Source organism: Catharus ustulatus, chromosome 1 (genome assembly GCF_009819885.2).
Source record: "Catharus ustulatus isolate bCatUst1 chromosome 1, bCatUst1.pri.v2, whole genome shotgun sequence".
In the NCBI taxonomy this organism is placed as follows: domain Eukaryota; kingdom Metazoa; phylum Chordata; class Aves; order Passeriformes; family Turdidae; genus Catharus; species Catharus ustulatus.
In genome coordinates, this window is record NC_046221.1 from 5,380,959 (window position 1) to 5,398,686 (window position 17,728).

The 17,728-nt window shown below is 40.5% G+C and overlaps 1 protein-coding gene across 1 annotated transcript in view; it reads right to left on the bottom strand.

Annotated features, from left to right (window-relative positions):
• Positions 1 to 1,238: 1,238 nt before the first annotated feature.
• The window catches only part of ACVR2B (activin A receptor type 2B), a 107,677-nt gene continuing 91,187 nt past the window's right edge, over positions 1,239 to 17,728 (bottom strand). Inside the window, exons 8-11 of the mRNA XM_033065675.1 lie at positions 16,340 to 16,454; positions 14,569 to 14,707; positions 11,867 to 11,997; positions 1,239 to 10,338 (exon numbers count right to left, since the gene is read on the bottom strand). Coding sequence (XP_032921566.1) covers positions 10,144 to 10,338; positions 11,867 to 11,997; positions 14,569 to 14,707; positions 16,340 to 16,454 — 580 coding nt within the window. The 3' untranslated portion in view covers positions 1,239 to 10,143. The remainder of the gene's footprint in view (positions 10,339 to 11,866; positions 11,998 to 14,568; positions 14,708 to 16,339; positions 16,455 to 17,728) is intronic.

A 17,728-nucleotide genomic window follows, 5' to 3' on the forward strand; every position in this document is an offset into this window, starting at 1 on the left:
CACCCTCAATGTGAAGCATTTCTTCCTTGTATGTAATTTAAATCAACCTTCTTTTGGTTTTAAACCATTCCCCCTTGTCCTATCGCAATAGGCCCTTTTAAAAAGTTTGTCCTCATCTTTCCCACAAGTCCCCTTGAGGCACTGGGAGGTCACCAGAAGATCTCCCCAGTATCTTCTCCAGGCTGAACAGGAAGATTGTGGTGTGTGGTTGGCTTTAGTCAATATAGGGTGATTACACAGCCCTTAGGGAAGGTTACATTGGATTTCTTTTAAGGAAAACCACCAGCCTGATTATTACTATTTTTCCCTCCCAAATGCCTGCTAATGTTCATGTTTGCCTCATATCTGTCCACACCAAGAATTTTCAGCCCTGTACCAACCAAGAAAAAAAGGATCAGTTTAGCAATGGAAAACACCAGAATATAAGGATTCCATGGCCACACCATCATTTTACTTCAGGCAGCATTCCTGGAGAGGTCTGACCATGCTTCAGTGTGTGGCTGAGGGCATCTTTGTACCTCATGTGAGGATTACAGACCTCAGTGTGGTGCTATGAGTACAGGGAACTCAGGCTTTTTTGTTTTGTTTTTTTGCTTTTTAAAAATCTTTTTCCTGGTCAAATTCCCCTGCCTTTGGCTTCTGGCAGTTGCAGCTACACTGCTGGGCTGTCTTGATACAGCTTCACGTGCACATATTGCCCTGTGTGAACAGTTTTTTGCTAGGAGTGATAAGCAGTGTTGCCACAGTGCTACAAGAGGCAACATACTCAAAAGGGCAATTAAATAATAGGCAGTTTAATAATAATAATAATAATAATAATAATAATAATAATAATAATAATAAAAGGACAGAGGTTGCCCAGAGATGTTTTGGATGTCCCATCTCTTGGTGATGTTCAAGGCCAGGTTGGGATGGGGCTTAGAGTAACCTGGTCTAGTGGAAGGTGTCCCTTAGCAAGGCAGTTGGAACTGGATCTTTAAAGTCTCTTCCAACTCAAACAATTCTATGATTTTGTGAATTTGAGATAACTCCCACTTCTCTTTGGAACTGTTTGCAAGTGATGGGTAGTAGAGGCAGGCCTCAGCTATGCCTCTGCAGGGACTTTTTAGGGATTTTGGAGAGCAGAAATGCCATTGAAACACCAAAAACATTCATCTATGAAGAAGGAAATTCTCCAGCTAGATGCCAAAGACAATAAAATAACAATGAGTTTTAATGTCACACCAACGAGGAAACAGTTATTTGTAATTTACTGTTTATTTTCATATACAAAAAGATAAACTTGAAATAGTTCTTTCTAGGTTTTTTTCCTCCTATCTGTTGGGGTGTAGCTGCTTCACACAGGGCAGATACTACATTCATACTGGTTTATTCAGACACCCAGTGCAAAGCTGAAGCAGCAAAACTCCAACTTGGCAGATCTAATTTCAAACTTGAGACTCATTTCTAAAATACCACAGTAAAAAGGAACAAAGATCCACTGCAAATTCATGAACTATGATACAATGTTCTTTCCAAAATGTCTTCATTTCATAACTGCAATACAATGGATGTCTGCATTAGGCCATTTTATACATACATTTTATATATGTATACAGAATATATATATATAAAATGTACATATATAAAGAATCAGCACACTTCAATCCAAAAGGGGTTACAGCAACGAGCTTAACTCTCTATACTTTTTTTCTTTAACAGGATACTTTAGTATAACTTTTGTTAACTCAGTAGTACAAGCTATCTCTGTTCTACATTTTTATAGCTACAAGAGTGAAATATAACCTACAACATTTACATTTCACATATCTTGGTATACAAACAGTACTTAGTGAATTTGAGCCAAGGACCAAAAGACTCTTTAAAAATTATTTCACCATCTGATAGAGCTTCCTGTAATTTACACTCAGTTTATTCTGCAATCTTCTAAATCATTTAATCTCATAGTTTGAGTTTAAATCCATTCCAACTGGAAATCCTGGAGAAACAGGTTACTGCAAACTCTTATGTATACTCTATATATACAAGTTAAGTAACACAGCGTAATAAGACTTAGCTATTTATCCTAAAACTGATATACACATATTTCACTACGCTAGACAAGTCTTAGGATTTTTATTTTATTTCTTTAAATAAAGCACAAATTTAGAAGTAGCTGGTAAAACTTACAATAGGATGGTTTTAAAATGACAAATGGTTAGGGTGAGATTTCTTCCTGCTGGTGCCAAAACATTTTCTTGTGAGTTTTTGTACTATGCTGTGTTGTTTAACTGTATGCATCTAATGTTACATGCAGAAAGCTCTTTCCACAAGAATTGACATCAAACTGTACTTAAGTCAACTTTACAGTACAAAAGTTGTCAAACTTAAGGACGAATGTGAAAATATTAACAGGTGAAAGATCAGGCTTTCAACTCTATCATGAGGATCATGCAGAATTCATAAGCAGATAGTTTGAACAGATTGACAATGGCATTGTGCGGGCTTATGGCATAGAATTGAGGCCAAAAATGTTACTTAGTTTGCAGTAACCACCTCCTTCAATCCTCACCCACTACGAGATTGATTTTTGCATCATAATTATTCCATTGGAAGGCCAGCAGCATTGCAAAACATCTCCTCCTGGGAGATTTTAGTACTTTGATTTACCAAAGATAATAATCATCAACCATCAATAGCCATAGAAACATTAGGCAATCAAGAAAAAAATAGGGAAAGGGAAATATTTTGTTCTCTTCCCTTAGTAACAGTAAATTAATTACTATCCATTCATTAGCAGTAATTACATGAATTACTAGTAATAGTAAATTCATTAGTATTTGGACAGGAAAGCTACTATGCTGTCCAAGTAAAATGCAGACTAATGTTGTATCAACTACATGGATACTTTTTTTTTAAATAACAGTCATTTGGGAGGGGAACACATAAAATAAAATGGTAATTTTAAAAATGGTCCAACTTTTATTTCCCCCCCCAAAATATAGCCTGAACAAAATTCTCTTCAGCATTAAGAAGTTGCTATAATTGAAGGTCTGATTTTATGAGTTTTTTCTTGGGAGTAGGTATTTGGAAAAGAAAAGAGCCAGACAGGTTCTAGATCTTGCAAACATACTTTTTGTTATCCACAAAGTTGCTAAGTCCACTTTCCAAAGCTATGAGATGCTCCAATCTCCTCCTCTCCCTCATGGCTGGATTTTTGGTTTTCATTGGTTTATGGTGTTTATTTTGGTGTTTTAACAGAGGTGGCAATGCGGAGATGCCAGTGACTACTGAATCAGGTTTTAATTGACTAGGATGGTTACTGGTTAAACTTCAGTTCCTCAAAACACTGGAAAATTGAATGAAGTATGGCCTTCCTTGCCACAAAAACAGAAGCTATTAAATTTCCCTAGAACATGTTTTGAGTTTTGCAATACCAACTTTATTGGAATGTTATAAACTGAGTTTTTGTTTTGCTTTTTTTAAACAACTGGAAAGATTTAAGAGGTTTCTGCTTCAAAATGGGCCAAAAATGCAGAAGTGGTGTTTTATTCACATCATCTGCCCCATTAAAATACTGAAATAAAAGGCTAATAAAGGAAGCACTTTTCAGAAAACACTTTTTCTTTCTAGCTATCCAGCACAATGCCATTATAGAGCTTCAGAAAAGCCCTTTTGGTTCCAATGTTGGAATACAAAATAAGTTTTGCTTTTTTTCCTTCAGTCCTTGGGGATCACTTTCCATTTACATATAAATATCATACATATACATGTATATATGTATATGATACATATATGTAAACACCCATATAGAGCAAGGTTCCTGTTTGTGTATGTTACAATATTGTAGTATCAAGGAGAATCCAGATAGCAACACTGTTTAACATGAGGTTTGAGGTAATTGGTTCTTGAAATACCTGGATCACAGACTGCATCCAGAAATGACAGCTGGGCAATGAAAAGTGTTCTTTTCAGACAGAAATAAAATAAAAACTAGTAAAAGAGAAAGAAAGCTTACAGCAGTTGCTTTTACATGGAAAAATAAAGGCACAACAGAATAGCATTACATTTCAGAACAGCTGGATGACATAACACAAGTATGATCTCTTTCTGTGGAAGTGTCCTGACAAAAAGCATTGCTGCTTATTCCACAGGCTGCTACTTCAGTCAGGGAACTGAGCATCACCCTAAAACGAGTCATGGAAAAGGAAGTCCCATAGAAATAAGGGACCAGGTGTGCTTAGAAAGTGTTCCAGGAGCACACACACACTCGTGGTCACACAGGATTGGATGGAAATTCTCTCCCTGGTTTCCACAGAGTCAGGACTTCACCAGAACACAGTAATTGCAGGAGCCTGCTTAAATTAGTGAGCACTAATTGCAAAAGGCACACTGTCAAACCAGCTCCAAGGCAGAGCTGTGTGTTGTTTGGTGTAAAGCTTTTGGCAGTGCCTCTCACCCACTGACGCTGTGCTATCATGGCTGAGAGGACTGAAAAGACTGGAGTGAATTTGAAAGCCAATGGAAAATTAGGTTAATCTCCCATCCACTCCCCATTTTTTTTTCTTTAATACTTGTAGAATACCTTGGATGGTTACACAGGTTTGGGAAGCTCTTTCTCTTAGTAGGACTTTGGACATGACAGTGCTTCTTTTTTTTAGTGCCTCTGACACACACTATTAAATCTGATTTTGGGAACACAGAGCACTTATCTGTATATTCTGGTGAAGCCTGATTACTTGTGTCACTTTAGGGAGAAGGAATTTCTAGGAATTGGTTTTATCAGGACTCCACTGGCAACAGCTCCTTACAGATCATATTGTCAGTGCAGCAGACACAGCTGCTAGGAAGGGATACGGCAGCGAGCGAGATCAGCCCGGCTATTTGGCCTGGATAAATTAACAACCTGACTTCACAACTCACTGCAGCACCACAGCACATGCCCAAGGACACACTGCCCACACATGGATGCTCGCATGAACTCGTGAAAAAACTCCTCCCAGGTTAACTGAAGATGGCCATAGAAAAGCAATAAGCATCTTTAGCAGAAGGGATGTGACATACAAGATAACCTAAACCTATACTCAGTGCCATCCTCAAAGCATGTCCAAGTACATCCAAACTTGCTCCTCAAACTGTTTTCAGGCTACACTTGTTCTATCCTCTAGACTTTGATGTAGTGCACACTTAATTTAAACATTATAATATATTTCTTTATTTATTTGCTGTGCATACACAGACCTTTCTCCCCTTTCCCTGCAGAAACATATTAGACATTACAAAAATAATTTGTGGTATAAAAGAATTCTCACACAATGTAGAATTTTTGTTTGTATATGTAACTAAAATATATATATATTTTTCCAAAAGTAAAAAAGTCAAAATGTCCTTATTTTCCTCTATTATATAGTCTATTTTATTTACAATGTTACCAAACAATATCCTGTATGTAAAAGTGACAAAAGTTTGCTGGACGCTTCCTGCTTAGCAACTTCCCAGGCGGAGTGTGGCTGGAAGAGGACTGCACCAACAGCACTGTCACACCTTATCACCCAGCACCTTCCTCTGCAGTACGAGTTCCTTCCATGCCCAGTGAAACCAGAGCTTTTCCCTGGAAACAGGGCAAGCTCTGCCAGTCTGCCTAGGAGATCGTACAAGAGGAACGAAATGTGTGTTCTCTGCTTTCAGTGCTGTGGTGCTAAGGGGGATCAGGATTCCCAATGGCCAGGCCTGACCCAGCCAGCCTGGGTATTTATCTGCTTCCACTGAAACCACTGACTTCAAGTGGGAACAGCAGGGAGTCAGGAGAGCCAAAGAAAACGCAGGGGAGTTACTGGGGGGGCACTCACAGACCTTCTCTTCAAAACAAAGACCTCGGTACTTCCATAGGTGTAACTGTCTAGCATTGGTTTTTCTTAAAAGAATTTCAGCTGAAGAAAAGGCAGAATAAAAGTGGGTTTCTTTTGTCTTAAATAGTGATTTTTTAATGATCAGGACCAGCTAAAATCCTTAACCATAATGAATAGGTACTACTTAACTGATGGTTAGGCTGATTTATAGCCATCTCTTAGAATATGCACTTGTATTTCAATACAAGCCATAAACAATTTCCAGCCTTGCAATTTCATCAGCAAATCACAGCTCTGCCATCTCAGAATAACACCTCAGTTTTAATTCCTGTGGTATTTCCATTTTAAAAATGTGAACTCAAATTTTCTGCACCTAGGAAACCAGGTTGCCCAGCCAGTGCAATAAATTCATAAAATGGAGTTCCACCAGAGAGATGGGGAATCCTGGCTCCTAAAGTGAAGAAGAATTTTTACTCAGGATATTCAGTATTAATATTCACCTGAGAACTTCCATATGAGAGAGAGAGGTGACCAATAAAATTCTTCAGCTAAATTTTTGAAGAGCTGCTCCCTCTAAGTCTGAATGGGAAGTAAAATTTAGTGTTTGGGAAGTAGGGTAAGAGGTGTTGTCACCATCATATTCAAGGGAGTGTAAAGAGGAAAAGAGCTGCAGTTGCTTCTGACAGCTACACCTATGGATGTGCCCAATTCCTGACTTGGAAAAAGCCTCTGCAGTACCAAACAGAACCAAAATCATGTTGTCAATGAGAGTTCAAATGAATTAGAGGTGAGGAAACCACTTGCTTGACAGCTCAACTGTTGAAAGACCAACAAGTTAATCAGAGCTTGTCTTTGTTAATAAAATAAATAAATACCAGTTTAAAAAACAGCTTTAACCAAATTGGTACAAATTAAAAGTTCAGGATTTCCTTCTATGCTGCAATAGCAAGACACACGTACCTACATACATATAAAACTTGTTATCCAGCACACACCCAATTTGGAAATTCTTTTTCAAACCAGTTTCTGAATCCTGCTGACAAGATGATCTATAAGGAACCATTACACCAGGCAGATGTAACATTTTACAATCAACATTCAGTCAAGGTTTGTACGGTCGTGCAGTTCCCCGCAGTAAGATAAGCTACATGTGAGAATTTGTGTTTATGCTTTCTCAAAAGAGAAGATTTCAGACACCATTTAATAGGCTATTAAAATAATATGGCACTTTCAATAAATACTTTAAAGCTTCTTAAAGAAATCAGGATAAAAAAGCAACTGCTGTAATGAGCCTGTTTTAGCTGTAATAAGTAGTGCTGAAGGAAAAAATCCAGAAGAGCAAACAGATATTAACAGTTAAAAGACAGTACAGCTTTTTTCTTTCTGCAGCAATAGGAGCTGGCTCCCATTCCCAGGGAAAAGGGAGTTAGCCCACCTCAAAACAAGTATTCACTCAGTCTTAACTGCTCTACGCTCCACCCCAACCCTTACATCACTTCACTTCTAAAACATAGTCACATGTTCATATAAATCTCAGTGCAGAAATGTATTCAACATGAAAAATACCGATCCTGCAAACATTTACAACCACACTTAACATTAAGTGAGTGCCTAATGTCATGACACCAGAAGAGCTACCTACACCCTCAATGCTAAGCATAGGTATGTTGCAGCATCAGGCCCAAAGGTGCCAATGGCCACCAGGGACATTGGCTGGGTCAAAATGATTTCATTCTGTCTGGTTTTGTCAAGGTTTTCTCAACAGAAGCACATCAAGAAACAGAAACTTTCAAACCTACACACGGAAACACAGTTACATGTGTGTACATACTACTATGCAATATACATTCAGTAACTTGAAAGAATAGGTTAAGACTTTATTCAGATAGACAAATTAAGGCAATTCTCTTAATGTCTCTTCAAGATAAAGGACCATGTCCTCATTTGTGACCTCTAGGTTTTAAAGCTATACTTTTCAAGAAATATATTTCAATTTTTTAACTATTTTCTCCAATTAGCAGTTTTGTTTGCTTAATAAATTATATCTGTGCAAGGGTGCACACTGGTAATTTGGCAGTGGAGAGAAGTCCAATTCATTTATATATAATACAGACTTTTTACATTACAGGGTGATTAGATTAGGACTGCATTTTGGCTTAACACAAAGAAAAATTTAGAAGATCTGGCCATCCAATGGACATAACTTTGTTATGCAAAGTCTAGCAAGACACAGAATTCATGTTATATTCAAAGGAAAAAAAAAAAAGAAATAAAAAGCTTTAAAAAAGAAAAGAAAAGAAAAAGAAAAAAAAAGATGTACTGTCCTTTCACTAAAACAGACCAAAAAAAAACAAAACAAAAAAAGAACCAGAATGGAAACAGCCTTCACAAATAAGAGTGAATAATGCCCAGGTACCTTATATAGGCAGTTATTCTACAACTGTATACAGTTATTTACAATGGTGCTTTATTAAACAAAACAACAAAAAAAATGGTAGCACTTCCTAAAAGATTTTGGAACTTTTTTTCTTTTTTTAATTTTTTTAAAACTCCCTTGTCATAAAAGCCAACTTACATTAAAATATACTTACTACAAGACAACACAACTAACAAAATATATAATAAAACTCATACAAGTAGAAAATTCTGAGGTATTTCTGGTTTGAGGTGGTCTGTGGTCATGAAGTTTTTAATTTTTTTTTTTCAGTTTAAACCTCGGAAGCCACGTAACGTGTGTGTGTGTGTGTATGTTTTGTGTTTGGTTGTTGGTTTTTTTTTTAAAGTTTTTTCTTTTTTTAAACATTGCATGTTTTGCAAATTAAAAAAATATTTCAATGTTGAATCAGCAGCATTAGGAACATTCATTGACTAGAGCGAGTTTATGGCATAATAAGAGTAACGGTATTTTTGAATATGCACCACTTTAAGACAAAAGAGTTTCATCACAGAGTAAGGAGAAAGCAGAGTCAAAGGAACCAGTGGGAGAGGTGCTTGGGAATCTCTGCTGCTGCTGAGCTGCCTCAGCTCCCTGCAACCAGGCAGCTCTCAGGCTTCTCAGGAGCCAGCTGACACCATTCACTCTCCCAGTCCCAAATTAATAAAGAAAAAAAAAATTATATACCCAATTTTTACCTTTTTCCTCTTTTCACCATCTGCACCATTAGCTTGGGCTGAGAGATAATAACCCAAGGCCAAATTTTCTCAACTGACTCACACTTAAAACACGATGCAAAAATTTTCTCATCTTCCAGTATTTTACCAAAGTGCTTCTGAAATCACACTTCCCCACCTGTCCTAATGACAGTGCTTAAAAGCATCCTTCCTACTACTACCTGGAATTGAAAAATTGAAATTGTAGTCCTGCTTTGTTCCTTTACTGCCCAAACCCAGACTCTGGAGGAAGAATCAAGTGCCTGTCTTCCAGCCACTTCTTTGACTTTGCTTTCTCCATACCTGCAGGCGTAAATATTCTGCCTAGAAATGTCCTTCCCCTCCTCTAATGGTTACCTGAGAAGTAGCTCCATAGCAAATGATGTTTCCCCAAATGCTGCCAAGTCCAACGTCACTCTCCCCACCCCTATTCTATGCTCCCCCCTTCAATTATACCATCAAGAATTAACATTCTCTGCCCAGTTACTTTTTTTTTTCCCATGTTACAATGACACCCGTTAGATCCGTAAAAGACACATCTGCTGTTTTTTTCTGAAGCTCACTTCCAAAAAAAAAAAAAAAAATTAAAAAAAATAAAAAAGAAACTGAACCCAAAACCAAAATGGGGAAAAATGCTTTTGAGGAAGGTGTATTCTTTACATAACAGTCTTAAGTTTCCTCCACAGTTTGCAGCATTGCGTTTTCGAAGGTGGTAGGTGGTTTTCCTTTATGTCACATAAGCTTTACGTCACAGATGCTCCGCTCAGAAGACAGACTGATAAAGAGAAACCCAGAAAACTGAGTAAAATAAAAACAACTGAAGTGAGTTTGTTGAGGTTCTGAGGTACCTGCACCTTTTCTGCATTCATTAGTCGGCACCTGAATGCTTGCTGAAATGTCCATTTTTTTTTTAATACAGTAGAGCAATGTGCTGGTAAAATTGATCCAATCCAAAAAAATAATAATAATAATAATAACAATAATAATAAAAAGTCAAGATAAAATAGCAGCTGCATTCATGGGTTTGTTGAATTTTTGTGATTTTGTTTTTTTGTACTTTTTTTTTTTTTTAAACTCTTTTTTCCTCGTTGTTTTTCCGTTTGTTTGTTTGTTTGTTTTAAATCCGCTGAGTCTGGAAAGACAAAAGTGAACCAGGACCCAGGACTCAGATACTAGACTCTTTGGGTGGCAAGTCCACGTTGGTGACGGACGTCACGATGGAGACGAGGCAGTCCGAGGTAGTGCCGTTGACGGATTTGCGGATCTGCGCGATGCGCTCCTCGACGCAGCCCGCCGAGAGCCGCGCCTCCGCGTCGTGGTCCCAGCACTCTTCGATGGTCACGCAGAGCTGCGCCAGGCCCTGCGGACAGCAACGGGGAGAAACCGCCTTCAGCAACGTCACCTGCGCTGGGGCACGCCACAACCATTTCTGCTTTTGTGTTTCCTTCATATATATTCATGTTGTTGTGTGGTTACAGAGTTCCTAGCTAGCTCCGGGAATTTTCCTGCCATGATGGGCAGAAAGACAAAACACATTCCAAAGGTTCCTATCCTATCTTGTGTTTTCCTGGGAGCCAAGGATGAGCTACTCCCAAGACACTTTCTCATAAACAAAGTACAGATATCACCAAAGAGGTTAAACCAAGAGGTGGAATTACCTCATCAACTGTGTTTCTAACTGGGGATTCTTGTCAATTATGCTAATCTGCTAAACTTATAAAGCTGTATTCACCCTATCTTGGGTGGGCATTTTTCCATATCTGCCCCTGGAGGCCTCCAATTAAAGACCAGTTTTTATTCTACCTCCTATACTAACATTGTCTCGAAATTGTGTTGTTTCATTTCTATATCTTTAAGGCATCATGGGCATCACCTTGTCAGAGGGTGGAGAGGTCCATTCAACACAGGCAATGCTCTAAAAAAGCCCTACACGTATTTCTTCCACAGTATGCCAATTACCATGAGATAAGCTTCAAAAATCACTTTAAATACGTGTTTTCGTGTGGTTTTTTAAGCATCTGCTTTCTAAGGCTTGGTCGCATTCAGCCCCAAAAGTGCTTTTTTAAATATCAAAATAAATCCCAAGATTCAGCTGTTGAAGCTTTAAAAGACAACAAGTATTAAGATTCCCATGATGAAACTGTGAGAGCTGGCAGCACTGTATCAGTTACTATGAAACCATTTGCTTTGTTTGCAATCACTTCTCTTTGATATCCCCAACCAACCTGAATTCAACAGTGCTTGAAGAATGCAACTCTTATTTGAACCCTCATTTGAAGTGGAAAACTCATCTTTTTTACAATCCACAGCTCTCTAACTTCTGGGAAATGAGTTAGTACACCTGAGACTAACCAAATCTGCAGCAGTTTGGGCAAAATAGAGGCATTTGACTTCTTAGTGAAGCCCAGTGAGATGTCATCTCTCATCTTCCCTATCTAAGAAAAATCAGCTCTTTTATTAAAAACATGAGCCTGAAATGAACCACCTCTGGGAAACACACACTGCATTTTGCTTCATTGTCTGCTTGCTTTCACATCTAATTAATTTTTCCTCTATAAACTGCTCCAATTCTTGCATGGTATCTAGTTTGTGGAGTGTGTCTCCAATGGTATGGATCATTTTCTTAATGAAAGGACTTTTTTTTCCATTCTTTCACCATATTAAAGGAGTCCTACTGCAGCCCCACACGCTCCACATTCAGCAATAGCTGATTATTCAGCTTGTTTAGTCTCTAAAAACAAGAGATAAAAAGAAAATGGAGCACAAAGGTGTTGAGCAACCCCTCATTCCCCAGAGCTGACTCTGTCTAACACTGGGAATGCATAACCACATTCCTCACTCCCATCACACAGGAAAATATTTCCCACTGTTAACCAGGAGGGACGTACGGGATGTTTTAGCCAGTGATCCTTGAACACGGGGCGCATCTTCTTGTGAACCACCACTTCTTGCAGGTCCTCAAGGGATGGGTGCTGACCTATTTCTTCTTCAAAAGGCAGCATGTATTCATCCACTGGACCTAGAGTGCACACAGAGAATCAGGTGAGGGTGGAAATGGCCTCTGCAGAGCCACGGCGTGCCCATGCCTGAGCAAGCTGCAGCTCCAACCTCAACCCACTGACACAAAGCCTGGCGTTCACATGTCACTGCAGACAAATGTGATTTACATTCCTCCTGCACAATGGTCCTTGCTGTCCCTGCTGCTTGTCTGGCCATGCATTTTCCACCTCGTTGAGTTACGAATCCAAACCTCAGCCAGGTCTCCGGATCCCTCCATCTCCTTGAGGAAGTTTGCCAGGTAATCCATGTTTTATTTTAATAAAAGAGCAAATCAACCCATCCTCCCCAGATTTTAACATAACAATTCAACACACTAACTAACCCAGAGAAAGATTTCAGCATGAGCATAATTTCATTTTAGCACTGACTAGCAAGGTCAACATATACAACACTTATAATTTCTTGCTTTGTGATCTGGTTTGTTCACAGCTTTGAGTCAGCCCTGACACACCGGAGCTGGACACACTTGTCCCAAGTACCAGCTCCTAAGTATAAAATTTTTTCTGAATGCTTTAGTTATCCCAGTTATGGCTGTGAACTGCCCAGGGCCACAGGAATGAGAGAACTGCTATGAGTATCAGTGCAGATGCTGGATGATAGCAGTGACTTCTGCTGGTTGACACATCATTTGGCTTTTGACAATGCAGAGATGCTGTCTTAGAAAGATCAGCCCAGCTTAACTGATGGGCTTCTCAGGGTGCTCCATGGCATCACTTAAGGTTTCTCAGTAGCAAAAAATTACCTCTTTCCTGAGCAGAGATACCTCAAGAGGGTCTTTCCAGCCTGAAAGAGCTGACCACTTCATCTGGTCATGAATTGTGACACCAACAGCACAATGTTTAGGTACTCTCAGGAATGAAATCACTGAAGTGGCTTATCATTATTTTTGTTTATTCAGTACCAATCACTAAACCAAACTGAAACACTTTCTCCAGTGTACGGTACAGGGTTACTTAACTACTTTCCTTTTCCTCCAAGAGGAACCCAGGCTGTGAAGAGCTGCACTGGTGATCTGCAAGCTAAATGTGCTGTTTACAGAACATCACTTCTGAGCTGGAAGTGCAGATGAGGCTCAGTGTAACTCCCAAAGAAGCGTTCCCTCTGACTCAGTGGTGCTGTGTGTGATACCTGGGCTATCTCAACTGCTGAATTGGCTGGAGATCACAAACATGACAGGAAAAATGAGAGTGGATATTTGGGACACCTCAACAGGGAAGGGCAATTCCTGCATGAGTGATGTGTGTACCACTGTTTTACCCTACTGTGCTCCTAGCTCCCTGCTCCTCCAGCATTTTATCTTGTTAGACTGTACATTTCTGAAGATGAGACCTTCTCTTACCACACACTTACAGGAGGCATTTTAATTATAATCATGCTCCTCAGTCCTACTGGAATGCTAACAAAAACATTTCAAGTCTAGGTGAGGTGCTGTTGTTTTATGAACTTGATATTCAGTTCAGAGCACAAGAAGAAAAAAGGTGGAGGAAGCACCTTGGAGCTACTACAATGACGTGGCTGCTTCATTGTCCTGCACATGGCAAGGGTCATAAACCTAAAGGAGAAATGTGCTGACTGGACAGAAAAGAGGCCCCACTTTGCAGCATTGCTTTAGGATGAAAAAAGAGAAAGGAGACACCATGAAGTTCATACTTTTAGATCCTTCAGCACGTGGGAGGTGTGTGCCTGTGCCCCTTGCATAGGGCATTTGGGAAAAGCCAGGCTTGTTCCCAGGAGCCACAACATGGCAACACCTGCCCTCCAGTCAAGTTGCAGGAAAATGATCTCCACCAAAGCATGGAAGTTGCCAGACAAGGCTTTGGGAGGGGCCAGGGCTGCCTGATGCAGCCCCTGGGGTGTGAAAGGTGGAGCACCATTTTATAGAAAAGCTGGTGGCTGCTGGGTCATCAACCTCCAGTGTGCTGTCCTTTTTCCTTATTCACTCCTTTGTTGCATTTTGTAAGGTTTTTAATAAACCTTTGAAATTTTAAAAAGTGAGTGCCATTTCTCACAATCAGCAAAAGTCAAAGATCAATAACTAATGATTATGGTAGCAGGGAAATGGGCTTGCTGGCCCAGGAAGATCCTTGAGCCCTGTGTTGCTGCTATTTCACTAAGGTGCTTTCCATTCAGGCTGTCCCCCTGCCCTGCATAAGTGAGTGACAACCAAGCTGGCTCTGTGGCTCTTCTCAGGAGCCCAAGGCAGGAATGTGGAGTGCACTGAGAGCAGCACAGAGCAGGCACAGGAGTGCAGGACACCCATCCTGCAGGGATCAGCTTCTCCCTCTGAATTCTCAGCAATTTGCAAGGTAACCAACATAGTAAAAAGTATTTTGAGGCTTGAGCACTTACAAAGATTATTATATACAGAGAGTAACACATTATGTTAAAAAAAAAAAAAAGGGATAGCTGCTTTTAATGAAAATATGCCATTGATCATTATTTTTTTTAAACAGAGACAGATCCATTCTCTGGACCACTAAACCACACTGAAACAGAAGCCTCCCCAGGGAAGAAAATCTTTTTTTCTTACCATCAACTGCTCTACATCTGGAGACTAGCTCCCACAAGACCAGTCCCATTGCATACATGTCTATTCTCAGGAAGGCGTCTCGTTGGAAGTTGATTGCTCCCTCCAACACTTCAGGAGCCATGTACCTCCTTGTTCCCACCTAGAGAAAAAACACAGCTCAAGTTACACTGCATTTGGGCCCCTCAGCCTGTGCTGGCTGGAGGTGAGAGCTGGTTTCAGTAGCCTGGAGGGCACTGCTGCTAAAGGTGCACCTCACTGGAGAAACAAGCAGAGGGAAGCTGCTGCTTCTGACACTGACTCTCATTGAGGTCACTCAGTCCACATAAGCTGCATGAAGGAGGAATCCAAAGTGCAAAGCTACATGTGTGATACTCATTCAGTGCACCCTGCAGGTCTCCATTCTGCTGCATGTTGCTCCAGCAGCACACCCTGCATGAGAAAATGGTGTTTTGGAGACACACAGAACACCCTGAGGTCAAGTCTGACTTGGTTATCCTGGTTGTTGAAAGTTCAATTCTCTTTCACGCCAAAAAAACCTCCAAATCCAAATAAACATCCCCCCACTACAATAACTAGAAACACAGTCAAACAAATAGAGAAGAGAAAAAATTATATCTCCTGAAATGGTGGGAAAATGTGTTGGTTTGACAGCCCTAGGTAAAACAAATCTTCTGTATCCACAGTTGTAGTAAAACATGAACCCTGTCCTGCCATAGTTTGGAAAAGATCTCTTTTTTGAGGGAATTCAGTCCTCATTATAGTGCCTCCATTGTTATGTTTAGTATACTCATAATGTGGGAGAGTAGACAGGACAGCAAGGGAAAAAGCACCTTTCTTGGGAATTGAATTTAATAATTTCCTTTAGGGAAATTCTTCTCTCTTCTTTGTTAGCTGAGACAGTGGGGACAGAGTGAAGCCAGGATGTGGAAAGATGTGCAAAATACTGGAAAAATCAAAAAAAAGGTGACAAAAATGAGGAAAGCTGAGTAAGGCTAACCCAGAAGAGTGCTCATTCCTTCTGAAATAAAGGTCAAAAAGGGAGATTGCATTGGAGATGGGAATTCAGAAAGCACTGGAGGCACAGGGAGGGGATGATGGACTTGCTGTCCTGGCATGAGAGCAGAATGAGGGGCTGCTTGCTGCTGCACAAAGACAGAAAATTAAGAACCCATAAAATTGTAGTATATTGTATATTGTTTACACAGTCCACAGCCAGCTGTGCCAAAGGTCACCCAAGCAGCCAGCTTGGCTGAATTCTTAAAATGAAATCAATAATTTTAGGATTATTAATATTTGTATTGTGGTATCAGTATTAATATTTGGGAGCTTTAATGTTTGTGTTATGGCCTAGAGAAGTGCAGCAGACTCCAAAACTAAACACTGCCAAGATTCAGCTGGACTGTCTTGGCTTGCTTTGGTCAAGAAAGGTTGGACCAGATGATCCTTGAGGTCCCTCCCAATGTGATATTCTGTGATTCTGTGGATATTTTTTACCAAAGCAATAAAGAGACTGAAGTGTCTGAAGAAGGAGGCCACCAGACCCCAGGCTGGGGGGACCTCAACCTCACCTGCACAGCAACCAGAAGGGTTTGAGCACTCTCCCCACTCATCCAGATTAGAGCAGCTCCCAGAATTTATGTCTGAGCACAAGTTTTTATGGAAAAAAAAATACATATCTCAAAGAGAATTAAATGCATCTACACAAACTAGCCCCCACTCCAGAGGAGTTATGTAAAGGTCAAATTTTTAAAAAGTTAAAGGTAATGCTTACCTGTCCATGAGTATCCCCTGGAGGTTTCCCAGGTTCAAACCGTACAGCCAGTCCAAAATCAGCTAGCACAGCTGTCAAGTCATTCTTCAGCAAGACATTTTTACTCTTGAAGTCCCTATGGACGAGCCAAGAAGCAAGGGAAGGGTTTATCATGGCATGTGTCTAAATCACACTGCAGCACACACATTGTCTGTGGGCTTAGCAGCTCCCAGTAAATCAGCTCCTTTCTTCCTCCTTCCCCAGATTCCCAGCATGGCCAGTGCTGCAAACTTGGCTGCTCCTCACTGCCCCTGTCCCTAAAACACAGCAGCCCTGAGCTGACCAGCACAGAGTCAGTCAAACTCTACAGTGAATTAATCTCAAAATAAAATCTGATCTGAAGGGGCTCTTTTAATTAGAGCAAGTTGTATATAAAACCAGCTCTGGACCCCCATCTTCTGGGCCCTTCTCATTCCCAAGAGCAAAACCAAGGCAAGTTTACATTTATATTACTCTTTATCCTAGTAAGAATGTTTGCTGCTATCTACAAAATTAGATCTTTCTGGAAATCAGCAGATGCTGGTGAGACTCTCTCCACCCTGACTACATGCTTCAACAGACTTTTGCCACAGTCATCTATCAGCCTTCTGTTGTAATTGCTGGATTGATCTTCCCTGGAGAATTCAGAGGGGTGGAAATCAAGCAGGGAAGGGGATGAGGCCACACTCAGAGTTGGAGCAGGCAGCTTACAGGCAGCTGTAAGAATTTGCAGTAGAGAAGGTGGCTCTGTGCTTGGAGGGGACATTTGTGTCAGCCCTGTGCTGCAGCAGGATCATTTCAGGGCAGCTCAGGTAAATCTGCAGGGGCTGGGAAGGGTGGGGGTTGGAGGAAGATCACACTGAGATGCCTAACAGTCAAGCCCTGTTCCCTGGGCTTCCTGCATTTTCATCTGAAAAGGAATGTTTGGCAATCTAATTAAATTACAGACCTTAGACAGCAGATGGCAATTGTCCTGTATGCTCAGCATTATAACTTCCCTATCATCAATTCACTCGGTGACCCTGCTGATTGCAGGACATTGCAGGCCTGCACAAAATAATTAATGAGGGCAGATAGGATTGTTCTGCGCTAGAGAGACCTGTCAAAATTCTTTGTGAAGAGAGAAACTGCTGGACCATGGAGAAGGGGCTGCTCCCTGCAGCCTCAGATGCCAGAGCATCAGCTCACAGCACTGCAAGCAAAAATCATCCTGTGCCACCCAGCCCCTGATTCTGAGCTTAAAATATCAGAAGAGAGGATTTATCCTTTCTAAGCTAAACACAGCATGATGGGCATTTCTGCCTTGAGGATTAAGATGGGGGAAGTGGGTGTGAAGTTGGAGGGCACTGTGCAGCCAGTGAACCCCAGCAG